Below are 24,513 nucleotides of genomic sequence, written 5' to 3'. Positions count from 1 at the left end.
CCTCCACCTCCCAGGTTCAAGTGATTCTCCTGCCTCAGCCTCCCGAGTAGCTGGGATTACAGGCGCCCGCCACCATGCCCGGCTAATTTTTGTATTTTTAGTAGAGACGGGGTTTCTCCATATTGGTCAGGCTGGTCTCGAACTCCCGACTTCAGGTGATCTGCCCGCCTTGGCCTCCCAAAGTGCTGGGATGACAGGCATGAGCCACTGTGCGTCTATGTTTATCTTTTGTTAAGTGCAGATTTACTGAGCGCAAGATGAATCTGTAATTGACTGTTTCCTCTACCTGCCCCTTTTCACATGCAACACATGTACTCAGCAAACAGAATCGAAGCCTCACAAGAACGTGGCCCTATGCTCCCTGTTTCTTTCTTTTCTTCCTTCCTTCCTTCCTTCCTTCCTTCCTTCCTTCCTTCCTTCCTTCCTTCCTTCTTTCCTTCCTTCTTTCCTTTTTTCTTTTTTCTTTTTTTTTGAGACAGAGTCCTGCTCTGTCACACAGGCTGGAGTGCAGTGGCATGATCTCAGCTCACAGCAACCTATGCCTCCCGGGTGCAAGCGATTCTCCTGTCTCAGCCTCCAGCGTAGCTGGGATTACAGGTGTGTGCCGCCATACCTGGCTACTATTTTTTTTTTTTTTTTTTTTGCATTTTAAGTAGAAACGGGGTTTCACCATGTTGGCCAGGGCTGGTCTCCAACTCCTGACCAGAGGTGATCTGCCCGCCTCAGCCTCCCAAGGTGCTGGGATTATAGCCCCTGCACCCGGCCTGCTCCCTCTTTTTTTTTTTTTTTTTTCTTTCCTCCTTCCTCTCCTGCCCACTTTCGCCTTTAAATATTGAGGCCCTCAAAATCCTGTTCAGAGGAGAAAGCGTGGGCCACAGATCCTGCTGGGGCTTGTGTGTCTTTTTCCTGGGTGTGTCCTCAACCTTGGCAAAATAAACCTCTACATCAACCAGGCTCGCCTCAGTCCTTTTCTTCGGTTGTTCACACTTGACCGGCAGCTCCCTGGAGACCATCTGTGAAATGTAGGTGATAATGACAGTGACCATCTCCGAGGGCTCCCGGGAGGGCTGGGCAAGGCCATTTGGGCTCAGAGCTGGTCAGGGTGTGTGCTCAGCATGGGGGCACCCTCTGTGGCCGGGAGGCAGGACACAGGCAGACAGGCTCTGCCTGGTTCGGCCCTGACGAACTTCCTCCATGTTCCCTCAGTGCACACTTCTTCCTGGAGATAGAAGGGTTTGAGCCCAACCCCGTGGCTGCCAAGACCTCTCCCCCTGTCTTCTCCAAGCCCATGGATTCCAACATCCGGCAGTGGTGAGTATGGGCCCCAGCCCAACCCCCTGCCCTGGGCCCAGCCCTCAGCTCCAGAATGTGGCCAGTGACTTGCCCTGGTAATGGGGCCAGGCCTGGCTGTGGCATGCTACCACTGTCTATTATAAAACTTTATTATTATTTATTTATTTGAGACAGAGTGTCGCTCTGTTGCCCAGGCTGGAGTGCAGTGGCCCAATCTCAGCTCACTGCAGCCTCCACCTCCTGGGTTTAAGTGATTCTCCTGTCTCAGTCTCCCAAGTAGCTGGGATTACAGGCACATGCCACCACGCTTGGCCAGTTTTTGTATTTTTAGTAGAGACGATTTAGTAGAGACAGTTTAGTTTCACCATGTTGACCAGGCTGGTCTTGAACTTGCGACCTCAAGTAATCCACCTGCCTCGGCCTCCCAAAGTGCTGGGATTACATGCATGAGCCACCTCATCCGGCCCATTTTATTTTTTTTATTTTTATTTATTTATTTATTTTTTTTGAGACGGAGTCTCCCTCTGTCGCCCAGGCTGGAGTGTAGTGGCCTGATCTCAGCTCACTGCAAGCTCCGCCTCCTGGGTTCACGCCATTCTCCTGCCTCAGCCTCCCGAGTAGCTGGGACTACAGGCGCCCGCCACCTCGCCCGGCTAGTTTTTTGTAGTTTTAGTAGAGACGGGGTTTCACCGTGTTAGCCAGGATGGTCTCGATCTCCTGACCTCGTGATCCACCTGTCTCGGCCTCCCAAAGTGCTGGGATTACAGGCTTGAGCCACCGCGCCCGGCCCCGGCCCATTTTAAAACTTTAAAACCCTCTCTGTTCCCTCCGCCAACACCTCCAGCATCTCTGGCAACTGTGATGACATGGACTCCCCCCAGTCTCCTCAGGATGATGTGACAGAGACCCCATCCAATCCCAACAGCCCCGGGTAAGTCTGCCCCTCCCCCTCCTCCCACTGTGCCCACTCAGGCTGGGGGTGCCAGAGAGGCAGGATCCAGGGGCCTGCAGGAAAGAGAAAGAATCCACCATTCCTGGGGATTGGGACAAGTGGAGTCATGGGTCCATGACAGGTAGGACGTGCTGGGGGAAGGAGTGGAGTATTGCATTTTATAAAACCCATTCATTATGAAACATTCAAACAGCAGGACGCAGTGGAACAAGAACTGTAGCACGATACTGTTTTTGTGAACTAAAAATACATGGCCAGGTGCGGTGGCTCACACCTGTCATCCCAGCACTTTGGGAGGTCGAGGCAGGCAGATCATGAGGTCAGGAGTTCAAGACCAGTCTGACCAACATGGTGAAACCCCGTCTCTACTAAAAATACAAAAATTAGCCGGGCGTGGTGGTGCATGCCTGTAATCCCAGCTACTCAGGAGGCTGAGGCAGGACAATTGCTTGCACCCTGGAGGTGGAGGTTGCAGTGAACTGAGATTGTGCCATTGTATTCCAGCCTGGGTGAGAGAGCAAGACTCTGTCTCAAAAAAAAAAAAAAAGAAAAGAAACAAAATACGTGTGCCCAATATCCATATGCATTTTGCAAGAACACGTGGAAACAAAAGGAGATCATCCTGGCTAACCCAGTGAAACCCTGTCTCTACTAAAAATACAAAACATTAACCGGGCGTGGTGGCAGGTGCCTGTAGTCCCAGCTACTCAGGAGGCTGAGGCAGGAGAATGGCATGAACCCAGGAGGCAGAGCTTGCGGTGAGCCGAGATGGCACTACTGCACTCCAGCCTGGGCGACAGAGCAAGACTCTGTCTCAAAAAAGAAAAAAAAAAAATCGAGACCATCCTGGCCAACATGGTGAAACCCTGTTTCCACTAAAAATATAAAAATTAGCCAGGCGTGGTGGCGGGCGCCTGTAGTCCCAGCTACTCAGGAGGCTGAGGCTGGAGAATGGCATGAACCCGGGAGGCGGAGCTTGCAGTGAGCCGAGATGGCGCCACTGCACTCCAGCCTGGGCGACAGAGCAAGACTCTGTCTCAAAAAAGAAAAGAAACAAAAGGAGACATCAACGGTTACCACGGTTACTTATCTGGAGTGGGAGGACAGGGAAGGATAGATTTAAAAAGTTCAAACAACATAAAATATGAAATCTCATATTTTCAAGGTAATGTCTATTAACAGGCATAGATCCTTCCTGATCATTACTGCATGCAGCCAAATACAGGTATTTTGACAGAATGTGATTGCATGTGGATTACAAGGGGAGCCAGATGGGTCCACACAGCCCAGGGGTTTGCAGGCGTTGTGACAGGCATGGGAGATGTTGGCGGCAGGTGCAGCGCCCTGCAGGCAGCTCTGGCGGGCAAAAGGAGAGATTGAGCTTGAGAGGACGTGTGTGGTGAGTTGGAAACATTTTCTGGCTCAGTGCACACCTGGCCAAGGAAGAGCAGAGGAGGAAAAAGAGGCGGCTGAAGAAGCGCATCTTTACAGCCGTGTCTGAGGGCTGCGTGGAGGAGCTGGTGGAGCTGCTGGTGGAGCTACAGGAGCTTTGCAGGCGGCGCCATGACGAGGATGTGCCTGGTGAGTGTCTGAGCCTGGCAGAGGGTACGGGGCTGGGGCCCCGCTTGACTTCCGTTGTCCATCTTCCCCTCCCCTCACCAACCCGTGGGGCTGGAGCGTGAGGGGCCTTGAATTCTGGCGAGGGACTTTGAACTTGACTCCAAGGAGAATGGGGAACCACAGAAAGGTTTGGGCAGGTGAGAGTCGGACGAGAGTTGGGGGGTGAAGCTGGAGAAGGCCACTGTTCAGGCAGGGCTGGGACCCTGAAGCAGGGCTTGAGAAGGGGAACAGTTCTGGGCAGCTCCTCAGCCAGTAGCACGGGCAGGACTTGAGGACCTGGGGAGTGAGGGACAGGGGGTCCAGCATGGTGCCATTTAGACTTGGGTAGCCTGGTGGCTGGTGGAGCCCTGGGTGTGCAGGGACCAGTGCAGTATCAGGTTGATGGGGAGGCCATGAGCTGAGCTTTATTTGCAGGACACGAGGAGGGGGCAGGCTGGAGACAGAGGTTCTGGGGTGGACAGTGGGAAGCCACACCGTGGGGAAAGAGTAAAAGGCCTCAGATAAGGCTCCCATGGGCCACAGAGAGCAAGGAGCCAGCAAAGGAGACGGAGGAGGAACAGCTGGAGAGGGAGGAGGAGAGCGGCCAAGTGTGAGACCTGGGAGCAGGGTGTAGAGCAGGGACTTGAGGTCTGCGGCTGCAGCTCCCACACTCTCTGAGCTGGGCGGGCCAAGGGCAGCCGGGCCCCGCCTGTAGCTCCGTCCCACGGCCCTGCCTGCAGACTTCCTCATGCACAAGCTGACGGCCTCCGACACGGGGAAGACCTGCCTGATGAAGGCTTTGTTAAACATCAACCCCAACACCAAGGAGATCGTGCGGGTCCTGCTTGCCTTTGCCGAAGAGAACGACATCCTGGGCAGGTTCATCAATGCCGAGTACACAGAGGAGGCCTACGAAGGTATCCTGCCCACAGAGGGGCTGTGCAGACAGGAGTCTCTGAGGGTGAAGGGCTGCGGGGCCGCAGGGCCACTGCTGGCCAGGCCACGTGGAGGCATGGCTGCCACTGAGGAGCCCCAAGCATGTAGCATGGTGCCCGGGAAGCTTCAGGTACCTCTCTCTTTCTTCCTTCATTCTGCAAATAATTTTGAGCACTGGTTCCATGCCAGGCATTGTTTTTGGCATGGGCATGCATTGGTGAATAATACAGGTTAAAGTCACTGCTCTAAGGCTGGGCACGGTGGCTCACGCCTGGAATCCCAGCACTTTGGGAGGCTGAGGCGGGTGGTTCATCTGAGGTCAGGAGTTCAAGACCAGGCTGACCAACATGGTGAAACCCCGTCTCTACTAAAAATACAAAAATTAGCCAGGCATGGTGGCGGGCGCCTGTAATCCCAGTTACTTGGGAGGTTGAGGCAGGAGAATCACCAGAACCCAGGAGGAGGAGGTTGCAGTGAGCTGAGATTGCCATCGCACTCCAGCCTAGGCAACAGAGCAGAACTCCATCTCAAAATAAATAAATAAGTAAAGAAAGAAAGAAAGAAAGAAAGCAAGCAAGAAAGAATCACTGCTCTAAATAAGATAATTTTAGATTAAAAATATTATGAAAATAAATGGAGATAGTGTGACAGAAAGTGACTGGGGGAGGGCAACTTCAGCGTGGACAGTCAGAGTGGTCGCCTTTGGCCTGAGGCTGACATGATGAGAAGGATCAGGGCAAAAGCCTCAAGATGGGACTGAGCTTGGCACATGGTTGAGCAATGAAAAGAAGGCTGGAAGTGAGGCAAGACAGCTGGGCAGGGGCCACCAAAAGTCAACAGTTAGCATCATCATCATCATCATTAACTGTCCCCAACTGGGTCTCAATTTTGTGGATTTCTTTGTAAGTGGGCCAGAGAGGGTGCTGGGAGAGCAAATCTGGGAGAGTGGCTCCCTCCCAGGAAATCCACTGGGGAAAATCAGTGAGATGTGTCTTTATTCGAGTTTTGGAGTCAGTCAACAGCGCTTTAGGGTCTTATGAGGTGCTTGTGGCAAAAATGATTGGCTTAATTATAATTGGATGCCGTCTGGCTGATATGCTGGGGGCACTAGATGTTTGAGCTTTTTTGGTTTTTGTTTTTTTGAGACAGAGTCTCGCTCTGTTGCCTAGGCTGGAGTGCAATGGCGCGATCTTGGTTCACTGCAACCTCTGCCTCTCAGGTTCAAGCAATTCTCCTGCGTCAGCCTCCCAAGTAATCGGGATTACAGGCGCCCGCCACCATGCCTGGCTAATTTTTTTGGATTTTTAGTAGAGACAGGGTTTCACCAATTTGGCCAGGCTGGTCTCAAATTCCTGACCTCAGGTGATCCACCTGTCTTGGCCTCCCAAAGTGCTGGAATTACAGGCGTGAGCCACCACGACCTGCCACATTTTAGCTTTTTCCAGGTGGGAGTTTAGCTTTGGCCCTTAACCCTTCTCATGGGAGAAAGTAACTGTGATTTATTATTTGAACTCTGCAGACTTTCAAAAGCATTTTTTGTTATATTATAAGAAAAAGTAAAGGATTGTGACAAACTAGAAGGTATGGAGTGGAAGAGAGGAAACCTAGGGAAGACTGCTGCAGCTGAGTGCCAAACTGCACACTGAGCTGCCTGGTAGCCAATGCAAAGAGAGAAACTGGATGAACCATATCACATTCTCAGCCTGTCTCTAGGGAGTTGACAGTAGTCCTGTAGACAGGGAGGTTCAGGCCAGTGCCTCAAGCTTGCTTGTCCTAATTCTTCTCCCTTTTCAGTCCCCTTTGTCTCCTCCTTTCTTCTTGTCAGTATTACAGGACTTATGAGCTACCCTTTGCTAGCAACATGTTTCCTTTGAGGGCAAGGATGAAGTCTGTTGCCTATAGTTGATTTCCTGGTGTCCTTAGGGTCTCACATAAGAGATACTTAGTGTGTATTTTTTGAATGAGTGAATAAAAGAAGGTTGTTAGTGTTTCTATGAAGGCTTTGCTGTCCTGGTCACAAATCCTTACCTCTCCCTGTTCTCAACCTCCCCTTTCCCTCTCCTTTCATAAATCTGCCTCTTGCTGGGGCGAGGAGGTCTGGGGGGCTGCGGGGACCTCCTCTGTCTCTGAATGGTAGGAGGAGCCATTTATTCTTGTCTCCCTGGAAACCAACCCCACCACCTGCTGGTGGTGCCTGCCTTCCTCTCAGCATTTCCTCCACCTGGAGCAGAGGGGCTCCAGGACCAGCAGAGTAGCATTCTTCCACACTTTGGGCAGGACCCAAGGTGACCACTCTGGCTATCCACTCGAAACATGCCCTTCCCCAGTCGTGTTCTGTCACACTACCTTCATTTATTTTCATAGCATTTTAAATCTAAAATTACCTTATTTAGAGCAGTTACTTTATTTATTTATTTATTTATTGAGATGGAGTTACGCTCTGTCACCCAGGCTGGAGTGCAGTGGCGCAATCTCAGCTCACTGCAACCTCTGCCTCCCAGGTTCAGGTGATTCTCCTGCTTCAGCCTCCCAAGTAGCCAGGACTACAGGCAACTGCCTTGCCTCTCTGAGTCTCAGTTTCCCCACTGGGCAAAGGCAAATATTTCCTCCCCATGCTGCTAAGGGGAACCAATCACAACTTTATTAATATCATTTTAAAGCATTTTATCAGAGGCCTTCAGAGTTTTACTTTTTTAAGCAATTCTTCAATTAAGACATTTTTATTATAAAAAATTTAAACATGAGTTAAGATATTAGCATAATAAACCTCTACACATCCATCATCAGATTCAATATATTTATTTTTATTATTTTACTTTATTTATTTATTTATTTATTTATTTATTTAGAGACAGGGTCTCACTCTGTTGGGCGGGCTGGAGTGCAGTGGCACGATCACGGCTCACTGCAGCCTTGACATCCCTGGGCTCAGGTAATTTTCCCACCTCAGCCTCCCAAGTAGCTGGGACTATAGTTGATTTCCTGGTGCCCTTACGGTCTCACATAAGAGTTACTTAGTGGCCGGGGGCGGTGGCTCATGCCTGTAATCCCAGCACTTTGGGAGGCTGAGACGGGCGGATCACGAGGTCAAGAGATTGAGACCATCCTGGCTAACACGGTGAAACCCCGTCTCTACTAAAAAATACAAAAAAAACTAGCCAGGCGAGGTGGTGGGCGCCTGTAGTCCCAGCTACTTGGGAGGCTGAGGCAGGAGGATGGCGTAAACCGGGGAGGCAGAGCTTGCAGTGAGCTGAGATCTGGCCACTGCACTCCAGCCTGGGCGACAGAGCGAGACTCCATTTAAAAAAAAAAAAAAAAAAAAAAGGAGATACTTAGTATGTATTTTTTGAATGAGTGAATAAAAGAAGGTTGTTAGTGGTTCTATGAAGGCTAATTTTTCTATTTGTTACGGAGATAGGGTTTTACCATGTTTCCCAGGCTGGTCTGTAACTCCTGGGCTCAAGCAATCCTCCCGCCCCTGCCTCTCAGTGATAGGGTCACACACATGAGCCACCACACCCGGCCTAACAATTTATTTTTAATTACATCCACATCACAGGAATAGCGTTTTTTTTTTTTGAGACAGAGTTTCACTCTTGTTGCCCAGGCTGGAGTGCAATGACACGATCTCAGCTCACCGCAACCTCTGCCTCCTGGGTTCAAGCGATTCTCCTGCCTCAGCCTCCTGAGTAGTTGGGATTACAGGCATGCACCACCATGCCTGGCTAATTTTGTATGTTTAGTAGAGACAGGGTTTCTCCATGTTGGTCAGGCTGGTCTCGAACTCCCAAACTCAGGTGATCCACCTGCCTCGGCCTCCCAAAGTGCTGGGATTACAGGAGTGAGCCACCGCGCCTGGTTTAGAGTTTCATTGTAAAGCAGCCCAGCATTTTACATAAGTTTTTTTTTTTTTTTAAGTCCTTTACCCATATATAGAAAATTCCTTAAAAGGAGTTTTCTAGGCCTTTGACATATGTGTGTGTATATGTGCACACAGAAAAAGTTTTACTGATTTAACATAAAATAGTATCATACTGTCTATATTCTACAAGTTTTTTTTTTTATTAACTATATGTCTTAGAGTGCTTCTTATGCCAAAACATGAAAGTCTAGCTTCTTTTCACCAGCTTGGTCTGCAGTTGCGGCCACACCCTGGCTAATTTCACCACTCCGCCATTGACAGACACTCAGGTGTTTCCAACCGTGTTGTTGTGACACTCTCACAGTGCACGATCTTGTCTATGACCCTGTGCACAGGTGCACATTTGTTTTTAAAAATATTTTGAATTGGGATATTTGGGTTCAAGTGCATGTACATTTGACGTTATAATAGTGGCCAGGTGCGGTGGCTCATGCCTGTAGTCCCAGCACTTTGGGAGGCCGAGGCGGGAGGATCACCTGAGGTCAGGAGTTTGAGACCAGCCTGACCAACATGGTGAAAACCCGTCTCTACTAAAAATACAAAAACTAGTCGGGTGTGGTGGGGCACGCTTGTAATCCCAGCTACTTGGGAGGCTGGGGCAGGAGGATCGCTTGAACCTGGGAGGCGGGAGTTGCAGGGAGCCGAGATCGTGCTACTGCACTCCAGCCTGGGCAACACAGCAAGACTCTGTCTCAAAAAAAAATTTTTTTTAAATAAATAAATAAAAGTTATAATAGTTATTGCCAAACTTGTCTCTAAAAGATACTAATTTACTCTCTCCCCACAACAGACTACAGAAATACTCATTTCCTACTCATCACTAATACTGCAAATTATCCTTTTTTTTTTTTGGTCTTTTCCAGTCTGGGGGTGAAAAGGGTTAACTCTGTCGGTTCTGATTTTCATTTTCCTGATCACCACTGATTCCAAACATCTTTCACTTTGTTTAGTTACTGTGTGTCTTCTCCCCTGTGAGGTGCTTGTTGATCATCTTAGTTTTCTTTTAGGTTGTTTGTCTTTCTATTGATTCGTAGGTGCTTTTAATATATTACAAACTTTTAAAAACACATTGCCTTTTTTTTTTTTTTTGAGATGGAGTCTCGCTCTGTTGCCCAGGCTGGAGTGCAGTGGTGCAATCTCGGCTCACTGCAAGCTCCGCCTCCCGGGTTCACATCATTCTCCTGCCTCAGCCTCCCGAGCAGCTGGGACCACAGGTGTCCGCCACCACGCCTGGCTGATTTTTTGTATCTTTTAGTAGAGACGAGGTTTCACCGTGTTAGCCAGGATGGTCTCGATCTCCTGACCTCGTGATCCGCCCATCTCAGCCTCCCAAAGTGCAGGGATTACAGGCGTGAGCCACCGCGCCTGGCTGCCTTTTTTTTTTTTTTTTTTTTTTAAGACAGAGTCTCGCTCTCTAGCCCAAGCTGGAGTGCAGTGGCGCGATCTCCACCTCCTGAGTTCAAGTGATTCTCCTGTTTCAACCTCCCAAGTAGCTGGGACTACAGGCGTGCACCACCACACTCGGCTAATTTTTTTGTGTTTTTGGTAGAGATGGGGTTTTGCCATGTGGGCCAGGCTGGTCTTGAACCCCTGACCTCAAGTGATCCACCCACCTCAGCCTCCCAAAGTGCTGGGATTACAGGTGTGAGCCACCGTGCCCGGTCCAAAAACACATTGCCTTTTTATATATCTCAAATATTTTCCCCAGCCTATCACTTGTCTTTAACTTTCATTAGGATGCATTCAGGAATACAGAAATCTCCGATGTAGGGGGATTGCTTGAGCTCAGGAATTCAAGACCAGCCTGGGTAACACGGCAAGATCCTGTCTCTATAAAATATTTTAAAAATAAGCCAGGAGCGGTGGTGCAGGCCTGTAGTCCACACATGTGTGTGTATATATGTACACAGAAATAGTTTTATTTACTTAATTATTTAACATAAAACAGTACCATCATGTCTGTAGTCTACAAGTTGCTTTTTTTTGATTAACTGTATGTCTTAGAGCATTTCTTATGCAAAATATGAAAGTCTAGCTTTTGGGAGGTTGAGGCCGGAGGATCGCTTGAGCCCAGGAGTTCAAGGTTGCAGTGAGCTATGCTCACACCACTGCACTCCAGCCTGGGTGACACAGCAAGATCCTGTGTCAAACAAACAAACAAACAAACAAAAAACCAAAAAACCCCAAAACCAAAAACCTTTATGTAAACAAAGATGTCAGCCTTTTCTTTATGGTTTCTGCCTTTTGGATCTTGCTTAAGAAGGTCTTCCCGACCAAAAGGTCAGCTATAAACCATCTTTCTAATTTGTTTTAAAGCTTAGATATTTAATCCACCAACACTATTTTTGTTCATGGCATGGTGGCAGCTCTTTGCAAAATGCTGTTTCTGTTGGTGCATTTTGAGACCCTCTCCCACTCCAGCCTTCTGGTCCCTTTCTGGAAGTTCTCTGGTCTCCAGCAGGCTTAGTGTCCCTCCCTCTGCCCTTCTTTCCTCTTGCTGTATCACCAGCGTATCATTCACCCACCACCAGGGCCGGATACCTAGATCTTACCTGAGACCCCTTTCTCCCCAGCTGGGCATCCTGAAGGCTCTTTCTCCTGAGGGTCTTTGGGCTTCCTCCTTTCTCCACCCTTCTTGTGCCCTCCACCTCCCCTTAGTCCAGGCCTCACTTTTTTTTTTTTTTTTTTGAGATGGAGTTTCACTCTTCTTGCCCAGGCTGGAGTGCAGTGGTGTGATCTTGGCTCACTGCAACCTCGGCCTCCCAGCTTCAAGTGATTCTCCTGCCTCAGCCTCCGGAGTAGCTGGATTACAGGCATCGCCCCCACGCCCAGCTAATTTTGTATTTTTAGTAGAGACGGGGTTTCACCATGCTGGTCAGGCTGGTCTTGAACTCCTGGCCTCAGGTGATCCACCTGCTTTGGCCTCCCAATGTGCTGGGATTACAGGCCTCATTATTTCTTTCACTGGTCTCGGCTGCTTGTAACGCATCCTCCAATTATGCAGCCAGAGGGGTCTGAAAACACCCATGCACCATACACCAAAGTCTCATCATGCCAGTTTCCTAATTCAAGGCCTTCTGTGACTCTGGCCCTTAGCATACGCTCTGCACTCTCACCCTGGCCGATGAGCTGGCCCCACCCAGCCTGGCCAAACTTCTGAGGTCCCAGGTCAGAGAGCTCTGGGAAGCCCCCTGGCGCTCTCTGGCTGGGAAGGGTCCCCTGGGTACCGCAGCTCCGGCCCCCCTCTGAATCGTAGCGCCTAGTTCTCAGTGACACTGCGGGCTTCTTGAGGAAAAGAATCGAAGTTGCATCTTGTGCACCCCTGACCCCCCAGCACTGGGGCCGGGGCGCGGAGCAGGCGCTCCACAAACATTCCTCGGGTCCGCGCGGGCAGGAAGGAAGCAAAGAATGAGGCTGGGATTCCTGGTAGCCGGCGACACAGACCGGAGCTCTGATGTCCCCATGGGTTCGGGGAGGGTATGCAGGCCAGAGACGGGGGGCAAGAGGCCCCGGTTCCCGGCGCTGAGGCTCCGCGCGTCCCGGCCCGGTCCGCAGGGCAGACGGCGCTGAACATCGCCATCGAGCGGCGCCAGGGGGACATCGCGGCCGTGCTCATCGCCGCCGGCGCCGACGTCAACGCCCACGCCAAGGGCGCCTTCTTCAACCCCAAGTACCAGCACGAAGGCTTCTACTTCGGTGGGTGCCGCCCCCGCCTGGCGCGGAGTCTGGGAGGAGGGAGGAGGGAGGAGGGAGAGGAAGTGGGGGAGGAGGGAGGAAGGAAAGAGGGAGGAGGGGGGAAGGAAGAGGAAAGGACGAAGGAGGAAGGAAGGGAGGAAGGAGAGGAAGGAAGAGAGGAGGGAGAGGGAGGAAGGAAGAGGAAAGCAGGAAGGAGGGAGGAAGGGAGGAGAAGGGAGAGGGAGTGGGAGGAGGGAGAGGGAGGAAGAAGGAAGGAAGAGGGAAGGAGGAAGGGAGGGAGGAGGGAGAGGGAGGAGGAAGAGGGAGAAAGGAAGAGGGAAGCAGCAAGGAGGGAGGAAGGGAGGAGGAGGGAGAGGGAGGAGTGAGAGGGAGGGAGGAGGGAGGAAGGAAGAGGGAAGGAGGAAGGGAGGAGGGGGAGGGAGGAAGGAGGGAGGAGGGAGACGGGAGAGGGAGGAAGGGAGAGGGGGAGAAGGAGGGAGGAGAGGGAGGAAGGAGGGAGGAGGGAGAGAAAGGAAGGAAGGAGGGAGGAAGGGAGGGGCCACCTCGCTCTGACCTCTACCCTCACTGCCCCTGCCTTAAGAGGCTCTGGTGCCCCAGAAGACAGAGCTGGGAGGGGAGGAGGCTGGGCATGTCCATCTGAGCAGGACACCAGGGTGGACCAGAGAAGGAGGGGCTGGGAGGAGGTGTTTGGGGAGGAGTCCATGCTCCGGGGTGTCATCTGGTGGTCTTAGAAGCATCGTCCTGGGCAGCCCTCTGAGGGAACAGAGACCTGGGAGGGAGTCTGAGGAGGGAGCCCCATTTTACAGGTGAGGAGAAGGCTCTGCGAAGGGAAAGGACTTGCCCCGGGGTAGCAGGGCATTGACTTAGATGTCCTGGCCTCCAGCTCTGACCTCTGTGCCCGGGCCCAGTGCTTCTCAGGACTGCAGAGAGGTAGTCAAGAGTGAGAGGGCAGAGTTCCCCTGCCTGACAAGTCACAGAGTCCAGAAGCGACTGGGGTTAGGATGCTCTAGGAAAAAAAAAAATGAAATGCATAATTTGGATAGAGTGTAAGTCACCCGTTTTAGAGGACAGTTCTGTTCATTTTCACAATAATGAAATGCATAATTTGGATAGAGTGTAAGTCACCCGTTTTAGAGGACAGTTCTGTTCATTTTCACAATGCGTCGTCCTCGAGTTGGTTAACCACCACTGCAATCAGGACAGGGAACAAATGGCTCCGTCACACTCAAAAATTTCTCTGTGCAACTTTGTTGCAGAGGAGACCCCTCCTCCCACCCAGTCTTGCCTGACTGATGATCACCTATCTGTTTTCTCTTCTGGGTGGTTTTTTTTTTTTTTGAGATGGAGTCTCACTCTGTTGCCCAGGCTGCTGGAGCACAGTGGCACCATCTTGGCTCACTGCAACCTCTGCCTCCTGGGTTCAAGCGATTCTCATGCCTCAGCCTCCTGAGTAGCTGGGATTACCTTCTGGGTGGTTTTTTGATCAGCAGGACTAGCTAGTCTGCGCTCTGGGCAGCCCTGGATGTCCAGGTGTGGGTGTCCTGGAAAACAGGGTCTTGTCCAGTTCATAGTGTGCCCTCATTGTCCTGCATAGGACCTGGTTGGAGCTGGTGTTGGGAAGCATTTGTTGGGTGGGGTGAGGAGAGGGGAGGCAGCTGAAGACCTGGTGTCCAGGACTGGTCGTGTCCCAGGCTTGCTGTGTGACCTCATGTGAGTCACTTGCCTTATTTGTTCTTAACAAGCATTTATTGAGCACTTACTATCTACATCAGGTACTGTTCTAGGTATTTGAAATATATCACTGAACAAAACAGAAATCCTTGCCCTCATGAAGCTTACATTCTAGACAGGGAGAGACCATCGGTAACAAGCATTATAAATAAGCATTTTATATAGTATGATGCAAAATGATAAGTGCTCTTAAAAAATACAAAGTGGACCGGGTGCCGTGACTCACACCTGTAATCCCAGCACTTTGGGAGGCCGAGGCAGGTAGATCACGAGGTCAGGAGTTCAAGACTATCCTGGCCAACGTGGGGAAGCCCCGTCTCTACTAAAAATACAAAAAGTAGCCGGGCGTGGTGGTGCACGCCTGTAGTCCCAGCTACTCGGGAGGCTGAGGCAGGAGAATTGCTTGAACCCAGGAGGTGGAGGTTGCAGTGAGGCGAGATCGCACCACTGCACTCCAGCCTGGTGACATAGTAGGACTCTGTCTCAAAAAAAAAAAAAAAAAAAAAAAAAGTAAAGCAGAGGACAAGGAATGAGGAGTTCTGTCTGGGGCAAGAGGAGGGTGGATTTTAATTTTAAACAGTGTTTAGGGTGGCTCATTGAAAGGTGATGTTTGAGCAAGGACGTGAAGGAGGTGAGGGAGTGAGTGACTCGACTATCTACAGGCAGAGGGGATAGACGAGCGAAGGCCCCGGGGCCTCCTGTTGGAGGAGGTGGAAGAAGGCCATTGTGGCCGGAGGGAGTGAGTGATGGGGAGAGGAGGTCAGAGGATGCAGGGCTTAGTGGGCTGCCATTGGAACCTGAGCTTTCATTCTGGGAGAGGCACTAGCAGATTGATCTGGCTGCTGTGCTGAGCAGAGTATTAAAAGGCCAGGGTGGAGACAGGGAGGCCAGTTAGGAGGGTACTGCTGTGATCTAGCTTCACTCTTCCCCATAGAAGCGGAAGATGGGGAGAGGGCCAGGGAACCTGAGTTGCCAGTCCTGCTGAGATAGGATATGGGCCCCAGTCCTGGGTCTTGGGGGACGCTGCTTCTGGCCCATGAGAGAACCAAGCTTCAATGTGCTCACCCGCCAGGTGAGACGCCCCTGGCCCTGGCAGCCTGCACCAACCAGCCCGAGATTGTGCAGCTGCTGATGGACCACGAGCAGACGGACATCACCTCGCAGGACTCGCGGGGCAACAACATCCTCCACGCCCTGGTGACCGTGGCCGAGGACTTCAAGACGCAGAACGACTTTGTGAAGCGCATGTATGACATGATTCTACTGCGGAGTGGCAACTGGGAGCTGGAGACCACTCGCAACAACGATGGCCTCACGCCGCTGCAGCTGGCCGCCAAGATGGGCAAGGCCGAGGTGGGGCCATGGGGCGTGGGGAAGCGGGAGGTCGGGAGGTCAGGAGGCACAGCTGCCACTCTCTCAGCGCCGGGGGCCCTATCGGGGATTCAGAGACCACAGCCTCAGCCTTGAGAAGGTCCCAGACTTAGGTCCAGAAATGCAGTGGCGTGGCAGCCCGAGGTGGGTTTGTTCTGAGGGGCCACGCGGAGCTGGTGAGATGCAGCCCACTCTCTAGACTTCAGTCCCTAATACGCCGCGTTTCCATCTCTTGTCCTTAGGCTGGGGGAGTCTGAGGCTGAGGTGACACAGAAGCCCCAGCAGGGCTGAGTGGGTGGCCCTTGGGGCCTTCTGCGTCTCACGGGGACGGGAGTTCCAGAATGGCTGCTCTGGGCCCAGAGCTAATATGCTGCCATCTCCCAGTCATGGAGAGACTCCAGCCTGTTTGTCCGGCTGGAACTCTGTGCCGTGTCCCCAGCCGAGAGTGTGGCTGCTTTGGGCCCTTCTTGCCTTGTGTGATGTGGCTGAGATAACCGAGGCTTAGCTGGGAGCCTTGGTGAAGACTTGAGCAGGGCTGGGCTCGGATCTCTTTCAGGGGCCGGTGTCATGGCTTGGTCTGAGACGTTCTTAGGGGACGGATTCTGGGGTCCAAGTGTGTTCCTCAGCCTCACTGTCTCACTCCTCTGCGAGGAGGCTGTGGCTCCTGGGACACCACCAGAGGACACTGGGGGGTGGTGGCTGTTAAGTAATTGCAGCTGTGCCAGCCTCAGGGTACCCGCCTCCCTGGTTAGCTGCCCCGAGGGCCTTGGTCCTGTCCCAAGTAGTCAGGCCTGGGGCCCACAAGGGGCCTTTTGATTCGCCTGTGGGGGAGGAGGAGATGGAGAACTGCTTCAACAGAGGAGGAATTGTGTGTCTGCCTCCCCGCAGCTCCTGCCTACCCTCAGGGTCACAGCTTGCTGGGGCTTTGAAGAGTCAGCTTGTGGTTGCAGAAGGAGCCTTCTCCAAGGCCATCTTCCCTGTGTGCCACTGTGGCGGGTGCTGTCCCTGCCACCCCAGCCCGGGGAGGAGGCTTCCTGCATGGAGCATGGCCCCAGGACCCCCTTGTTTTCTAGGGGACAGTGTGCCCGCTGTGGCTGGCCTGGGGGAGGCACCTGTCCCCCGCTTCCCTCCTCTGTTCCGTGTCCTCCAAAAAACTTTCCTGGATGCTACCCAGGTTGGCCACCGTCCTGGGGCTTTTATAGGCTGGGGTGCGGGACGGAGAGACCTGGCCTTATCCCTAGAAGCTCTCTGCCTGGGCCCTCATGACAGATGGGATGGGAACCCACGGGGTCTTGTGAGGCCAGATCTCTGACACTGTCCTTCCCAACAGTCCCTTCCTCTTGGGTCTTGAGTTGGTGCCCTAGGAAACCCATGTCTCATCCGGGGGTAACCCAGGGCTCAGCTTTTTGGAAGTAGGAGCCAGAGACAGCGGCTCTGCATCCAGCCTGCACTTTGGAACTAGCCAGGAAGCTTCTCCTGGGTCCCACCCTGGAGATTTTGATTTCATTAGTTGATGCTGTGGGAATTTTTTTTTTTTTTTGAGACTAGACTCTCACTTCATCGCCCAGGCTGGAGTGCAGTGGCACAGTCTTGGCTCACGGCAACCTCCGCCTCCCAGGTTCAAGCGACTCTCCTGCCTCAGCCTCCTGAGTAGCTGGGATTACAGGCGTGCACCCCCACGCCCGGCTGATTTTTGTATTTTTAGTAGAGATGGGGTTTCACCACGTTGGCCAGGCTGGTCTCGAATTCCTGACCTCGAATGACCCGCCCCTCCTTGGCTTCCCAAAGTGCTGGGATTACAGGCGTGAGCCACTGCACCTGGCCCATGCTGTGGGAATTTCTAAGTTTCCCAGCGACCCCAACATGCAACAGAGTTTGAGGATCACTGACCTACCGAAGTCCCGCGGGCCTCCCTGTGGGGCGTGGCGTTTCTCGTCACCAGCCGTCTGGCCAGAGTGGTGAGTCACAGCTGGAAGGGTCTTGGCTTACGGTGAGCTGGGGACACTGAGAACACTTCTGGCTTCTTCTCAAGTCCAGAGCAAACGGAAACTGTTTCTAAAAAATCATCAGTGCCTGGAGTTTTCACTGAACTGGGGCCCCAGCTGGCGTGAGGCGTTTCAAGCCGATTGTGCAGCTTGCTGCAGCCTGCGAAGAACCTTCACACCTTTTGTCCCCGGTGTTCACATCCCCCAGTGAGATGGGCAGAACAGCAAGCTGTGTGCACATCCCGCAGATAAAGACGGGGCCCAGGGGCCGTCGTGCCAGGCGCAGAGGCAGGTCTCCACCCATCCTGGGCGGGAGTATCTCCTGGGCCCAGCCCACCTCTGGCTGGTCCAGCCCTGTTGGCCTCAAGCCCCTGTTCTGCAGCTGACAGTTGTTCCTCGTCTTGTCCCAGATCCTGAAGTACATCCTCAGTCGTGAGATCAAGGAGAAGCGGCTCCGGAGCCTGTCCAGGAAGTTCACTGACTGGGCATACGGACCCGTGTCGTCCTCCCTCTACGACCTCACCAACGTGGACACCACCACGGACAACTCCGTGCTGGAAATCACCGTCTACAACACCAACATCGATGTGGGTCTCCTGCGCAGGCAGGGAAGGGCAGGGAACAGAGGGCTGGACCTCAGGCCAGGGGCTCCGAGGACGCTGGGAAGACCCAGTGCTGCCAGCTCCACCGCCCCGTGTCTGCATCCCCCACTCTGCTGCCTCAGTGGGCAGAGTCAGGCACAGAAAGGGCGAGGCCTGGGACAGATGCTGGGCCCGCCTCTTCCTGGTTGACCTTGGACTGTAGACCTGAGTGGTGGTGGTGGGGGCAGGTGGGGGTCTTCCGGTCCCAGTATCCGGGGCTGTTTGGGTGTGGGTGTGGGTGACAGGGTGGTTGGGGTTGATCCTTTCCATATTGTTTCTCTCCCACCCCCCTGTTGGTGTATATGGTCAGGCTTAGAATTCTTTCTTCCCCAAAACCTGGTCCCAAATGAGGGTCAGAGGGTGCGCTGAGAAGCAATCAGGGAGGCCTTCCTGGAGGAGGCTGGAGGGGAGAGTTTGGTGCCACCGAAGGTGAAGAGAGGAGCAGCTATGAGAGGTGTTCAGCTCTTGGGGGAAGTGAGGCAGCAGGCTGGGTCTTCCTCCTCCATACTTTACCGAGAGTCATGCTTCCCAGAGTCTCCTTGCCTTGGGTCTTCCCAGACCCTCACGGCAGCCTGGTTGGTAGGACAGGGATTGTTAGGAGTTTTATAGGTGAGGAGTCTGAGGCCCAGAGAGAGTCAGGGGCTGTCCTAAGGTCACACAGCAAAGGAGGGGCAAACTGGGGCTGGAACCCCTGTCACTACCTCCTGCCCGCTTCTATCCTCCACTTTCTGCTGTGCATCGAGTCCTCAAGCCCAGGCTCCTGCGGCCTCTGAGTACTGCCCGAGTACCGTGGGAGGAGCCTCAGGAGCCGGAAATCGCCCTCCCAGCATTTCCAGCCAAACCAGTCCATTGGGCATAATGATGGACCCCGGCAGAAGGGGCACTGCCTCAGAGCTCCCACAGGCCTTTAGCAAACGGTCGCTCCTTCTGTCCCTCATCTCCATGGTGACTGGTGGCATTCTACCCCTAGAACCGGCATGAGATGCTGACCCTGGAGCCACTGCACACGCTGCTGCGGATGAAGTGGAAGAAATTTGCCAAGTACATGTTCTTTCTGTCCTTCTGCTTTTATTTCTTCTACAACATCACCCTGACCCTCGTGTCGTACTACCGCCCCCGGGAGGAGGAGGTACGTGGGCCCCGTGGAGGGGAGAAATGGGGCGGTCAGAGCTGGCGGGGCTTGGAGCTGCCCCACGTGCAGGTGGGAAAACTGAGGCCCAGAGAGGCCAGGAGATTTGGGTGGGGTCCCCAGTTGTCCTTCACATTTTCTAGGGAACTGAGTAAGTCTTCGGTGCTTAGTTGGGCTAAACCCTAGGTGCTGAGTTCCAGGCAGACCCATGTTGGGGGGGAAAGTTGGAGAATTCGGAGACTCAGGCCCTGCCCAGGGTCTCTGTCAAAATACAGAACTGACTGGGTGTCTCTGCTGTGAGGGCTGCAGGAAATGGGAGGACGATAAGCTCTCCCTGCCTGCCGGGCCTCGGCTTCCCATGCGTCACGTGGGGCACGGAGCCTCGGCTTTATGGAATGGTGCGGTGAGGCCGTGTTGAGTGTCTGGATATGAATGGGTTCTGGAAAGGCTATTGCAATGGAGTGTGAGGGTTGTTAGCACCGATTGGCTGATACTTGTCGTTGTAGAGTTATGGGTTTCCATCAAGGGTGGGGAGGGTGGGGTCAGGGAGCTGCTCCTCCTTTTCTCGCTCTGTACAGAGATCGGGTTTCGTGCTGGCCTCCGGCCTGGCTTGAGTGTTTTACCTGTGTGTTGCTCCCTGTAGAGTTGGTGCCAGCCTGGTCCACCTTACTCCCTGTTCCGACCACCCCTCTGCTATCCCCCCAGGCCCTCCCGCACCCCTTGGCCCTGACGCACAAGATGGGGTGGCTGCAGCTCCTCGGGAGGATGTTCGTACTCATCTGGGCCACGTGCATCTCCGTGAAAGAGGTGAGTGGGTCACTCGGCCCCTCCAGACCACCCCGCGAGGCAGGCAGGTGATAGCAGGCCTGGCCTCCATCCCTGTCTGCTCTGCCGTTACTGCTGGGGGGCTTCAGGGAGGCGTTTCCTTCCCAAGCCTTAGCTTTCTGAGTTATAAATTGGGAAAAAATGGATAAGACTGGCCTATCCTACCTACTTCATTCATCTACTTCCCTATCCATCTGCCCAGCTATCCACCGTGTATCTACCTTCCCAGCCACTCAGTGTCCCTTGTCCTCTTCCACCCCCATCCACCCATCCGATCACCTGCCCTCTTTCATGGACTCAGCCACTCATTCATCCATTCACATGCCCGCTTATCCTTACCAACCATCCTTCTATCCTTTATCCAACCATCTTTCCATCTCTCCATCCATCCTTGCATCTGTCCATCCATCCATCCATCCATGCATCCTTCCATCTATCCATCCATCCATCCTTCCTTCCTTCCATCCATCCATCCATCCATCCGTCCTTCCTTCCATCCATCCATCCATCCATCCATCCATCCATCCATCCTTCCATCCATCCATCCATCCATCCTTCCATGTATCCATCCATCCATCCATCCATCCTTCCATCTATCCATGCATCCATCCATCCATTCATCCTTCCATCTCTCCATCCATCCATCCATCCATCCATCCATCCATCCATCCATCCTTCCTTTCTTCCTTCCTTCCTTTCTTCCATCCATCCATCCATCCATCCATCCATCCATCCATCCTTCCATCTATCCATCCATCCATCCATCCATCCATCCATCCATCCATGCATCCATGCATCCTTCCATCTATCCATCCATCCATCCATCCATCCATCCATCCATCCATCCATCCTTCCTTTCTTCCTTCCTTCCTTTCTTCCTTCCATCCATCCATCCATCCATCCATCCATCCATCCATCCATCCTTCCATCTATCCATCCATCCATCCATCCATCCATCCATCCATCCATCCATCCATCCATGCATCCATGCATCCTTCCATCTATCCATCCATCCATCCACCCATCCATCCATCTATGCATCTATCCATCCATCCATCCATCCGTCCGTCCGTCCGTCCATCCATCCGTCCTTCCGTCCATCCATCCATCCATCCATCCATCTGTCCATCCAATGAATCAACACATATAATCTGAGCACCTTCTATATATGAGTGGCCCTGGAGGAGGTGACAGGGATGGGACGAGTTTGCTGTCTTTGAGTTCACAGCCTGGTGGGGGACATAGCATGGGCATAAACATCAAGACTTTATGATAGACCAAAAAAGACCCTAAGCTGGGTTCAGATCAGTGTTCAGAGGAAGGGGGTGACTTTTATCTGGGGACAGGGAATGGTAGAGATGCTTGAAGGCAGAGATGGCACTTACTCTGGTGGGTTAGGATTGGGCACGAGGACAATGAGGACAAAGTCATTACAAGGTGGGTATGGGGAACAGCATGAGCAAAGGCTCGGAGGCTGGAACGCTAGGCTGGATTTGGGGAGTGGAAGGTGGCTGTAGTGATAGTACCGCTTTGCAGGTTCTGGGGTGAGGATGGGGTAAGGAGTGAGGGAGGTCAGAATATTGGAGGGAGCGTTCACCTTCACCGTGGAGGTGCCTACGCCCCCCAGGCACAGGTCCCCTTTCAGATCCACCACCTGGACTCTAGCCCGGCCTTTGCACATTCAGCCCTCACTGAGTCTTGGTCCTGGGGAAGCACCCCCTGCTCAGCTCCCTGGTGAGGGTCATGCAGAGAATCAGCTCCCCGGTGAGGGTCATGCAGAGAATCAGCTCCCCGGTGAGGGTCATGCAGAGAATCAGCTCCCCCGTGAGGGTCATGCAGAGCCTCAGCTCCCCGGTGAGGGTCACGCAGAGACTCAGCTACTCCGGGTGAGGGTCACGCAGAGGCTCAGCTCCCCGGTGAGGGTCATGCAGAGGCTCAGCCCCCTGGTGAGGGTCATGAAGAGGGTGCAGTTTGTCTTTCCTTCCTGGCCTTAGGGCATTGCCATCTTCCTGCTGAGACCCTCGGATCTGCAGTCCATCCTCTCGGATGCCTGGTTTCACTTTGTCTTGTAAGTAGGTCTGGCCCCTCGGTTATCGCCTCACAGGCAGGGTTGGTGTCCTGTATGGCAGCTGCCGCGTCCCCCTGGAACAACCAGCCTGCCGTGCCACCATGTCCCAGTCACTCTGCCGTGGTTACACGCCAGGGCTCTCCTGTCTTCCTCCCAGCAGGAGACACGTAGACGCCCATGGAGAGGGTCAGAAAACGTCAGGGCTGCCGGGCGCAGTGGCTCATGCCTGTAATTCCAGCACTCTGGGAGGCCGAGGTGGTGATGATGGCCGACTCCACCCGTCACGGAGCCCCAAGCAGAAGGCAGCATGGAGTGGAGAAGGCAGGAACAGCCTTAGCAGTCCTGTTTATGGATTTTTTTTTTTTTTAATTGAGATGGAGTTTCACTTTTGTTGCCCAGGCTGGAGTGCAATGGTGTGACCTCAGCTCACTGCAACCTCCATCTTCCGGATTCAAGCAATTCTCCTTCCTCAGCCTCCCGAGTAGCTGGGATTACAGACGTGTGCCACCACACCTGGCTACCTTTTATATTTTTAGTAGAGACGGGGTTTCGCCATGTTGGTCAGGCTGGTCTTGAACTCCTGACCTCAAGTGAGCTGCCTGCCTCGGCCTCCCAGAGTGCTGGGATTCCAGGCATGAGCTCCTGCGCTGGCCTCTTCTGCTTCTTATTTGTTTTGTTAGCGTGGAGGGAGACATTCTTCCTCATTTCAGTCTAAAATGCAGTTGATGAATCCGATGATTTCTCTTACAACCGTGCCTGTGTTGTGACTTTTGTTAGCTGTTTTATAATTTCGGAAACTGCCTGATGTTATAAGACAGTGTTTTTATCCCGACGTCTGCATATGACTGTGTAGGAGTAGATTTTGATTTTGTATGTTTGCGATATATTGTACTTAAACACATTTTAACCATGGGCCAGGCACGATAGCTCGTGCTTGTAATCCCAGCACTTTGGGAGGCCAAGGTGGGTGGATCATCTGAGGTCAGGAGTTCGAAACCAGCCTGGTGAAACCCCCCTCTCTCTACAAAAAATACAAAAATTAGCCAGGCATGGTGGCATGTACCTGTAATCCCAGCTACTTGGGAGGCTGAGGCAGGAGGATTGCTTGAACCCGGGAGGCGGAGGCTGCAGTGAGCTGAGATCGTGCCACTGCACTCCAGCCTGGGCAATAGAGCGACACTACGTCTCAAAAAAAAAAAAACAAACAAAAAAAAAAACAAAACCAAAAACAAACAAAACTTAATTGTGGTAGAATACACGTAACATAAAAGTTAGCATTATAACCCTTTTTTTTTTTTTTTTTTTGAGACGGAGTCTCGCTCTGTCGCCCAGGCTGGAGTGCAGTGGCCGGATGCAAGCTCCGCCTCCCGGGTTCACGCCATTCTCCTGCCTCAGCCTCCCGAGTAGCTGGGACTATAGGCGCCCGCCACCTCGCCTGGCTAGTTTTTTGTATTTTTTAGTAGAGACGGGGTTTCACCGTGTTAGCCAGGATGGTCTCGATCTCCTGACCTCGTGATCCGCCCGTCTCAGCCTCCCAAAGTGCTGGGATTACAGGTGTGAGCCACCGCGCCCGGCCATAACCGTTTTTTAAGCATACAAATTAATACTTTGAAGTACATTCACATTGTTGGGCAGTCTTCAGACCTGTTTTTGTCCTGCAGAACTGAAACTCCATACCCATTAAACAACAGCCCCTATTCCTCTCCTTTCCTGGCCCCCTGTAACCACCATTCTTCCTTCTTTCCCTGTGAATTGGACTATTTCAGGTACCTCATATGTGGAGCCATATAGTGGAGTCATCTAGCTTATTTCATTTAGCATATATCATACTTTAAAAAGATTTAATGCCAGGCGTGGTGGCTCACGCCTGTCATCCCAGCACTTTGGGAGGCTGAGGTGGGCGGATCACCTGAGGTCAGAAGTTCGAGACCAGCCTGGCCAACATGGTGAAACCCTGTCTCTACTAAAAATACAAAAATGAGCCGGGTGTGGTGGTGGGCGCCTGTAATCCCAGCTACTAGGGAGGCTGAGGCAGGAGAATCGTTTGAGCCTGGGAGGCAGAGGCTGCAGTGAGCCGAGAAAGCACCACCGCACTCCAGCCTGGGTGACAAAGCAAGACTCGGTCTCTGCCTGCACCCCCCCAAAAAAAACACCACGATTTAAAAAGTAGGGTTTGGGGGACTTTTGTTATAATTGGCTTAAAAGTATAGATATTGGCAGTTTTTGTCATTTTGGTTAAAAATGCAATCATTTACCACATCTTTAGTCTACTCCAGTAGTTCTCAAATCGACGTGGGAATCAGAAATTATGTGGGTGATTTAGATTGTTTTTCTACTTTTTTTTTTTTTTTTTTTCTTTGTAGAG

At 52.6% G+C, this 24,513-nt stretch overlaps 1 protein-coding gene and 1 long non-coding RNA gene across 8 annotated transcripts in view; one reads left to right on the top strand and one right to left on the bottom strand.

Annotated features, from left to right (window-relative positions):
• The first annotated feature begins 3,543 nt into the window (after positions 1 to 3,543).
• TRPV3 (transient receptor potential cation channel subfamily V member 3) overlaps positions 3,544 to 24,513 on the top strand; it is a 64,395-nt gene continuing 43,425 nt past the window's right edge. For 3 of the 6 annotated variants that reach the window (XM_065532596.2, XM_074018219.1, XM_065532598.2), the window contains exons 1-8: positions 3,544 to 3,826; positions 4,585 to 4,761; positions 12,258 to 12,398; positions 15,202 to 15,482; positions 17,896 to 18,072; positions 19,097 to 19,255; positions 19,961 to 20,062; positions 22,075 to 22,148. In XM_065532596.2, coding sequence (XP_065388668.1) covers positions 4,593 to 4,761; positions 12,258 to 12,398; positions 15,202 to 15,482; positions 17,896 to 18,072; positions 19,097 to 19,255; positions 19,961 to 20,062; positions 22,075 to 22,148 — 1,103 coding nt within the window. In that variant the 5' untranslated portion in view covers positions 3,544 to 3,826; positions 4,585 to 4,592. The remainder of the gene's footprint in view (positions 3,827 to 4,584; positions 4,762 to 12,257; positions 12,399 to 15,201; positions 15,483 to 17,895; positions 18,073 to 19,096; positions 19,256 to 19,960; positions 20,063 to 22,074; positions 22,149 to 24,513) is intronic. The other 3 variants (XR_012425126.1, XR_012425125.1, XR_012425127.1) reach the window with 1 other exon arrangement.
• LOC123569456 (uncharacterized) lies at positions 14,126 to 17,741 on the bottom strand. Of its 2 annotated transcripts, none has more exons than XR_006693177.3 (2): positions 17,391 to 17,741; positions 14,126 to 16,321 (listed from the first exon to the last, which is right to left on the bottom strand). It is a non-coding gene; the product is annotated as an uncharacterized lncRNA (long non-coding RNA). The 2 variants fall into 2 exon arrangements; XR_012425129.1 differs by having other exon boundaries at positions 17,395 to 17,741.

This window comes from Macaca fascicularis, chromosome 16 (genome assembly GCF_037993035.2).
Source record: "Macaca fascicularis isolate 582-1 chromosome 16, T2T-MFA8v1.1".
Classification (NCBI taxonomy): Eukaryota; Metazoa; Chordata; class Mammalia; order Primates; family Cercopithecidae; genus Macaca; species Macaca fascicularis.
Note: the sequence above shows the minus strand (reverse complement) of the source record. Positions and strands in the feature narration are given on the sequence as shown.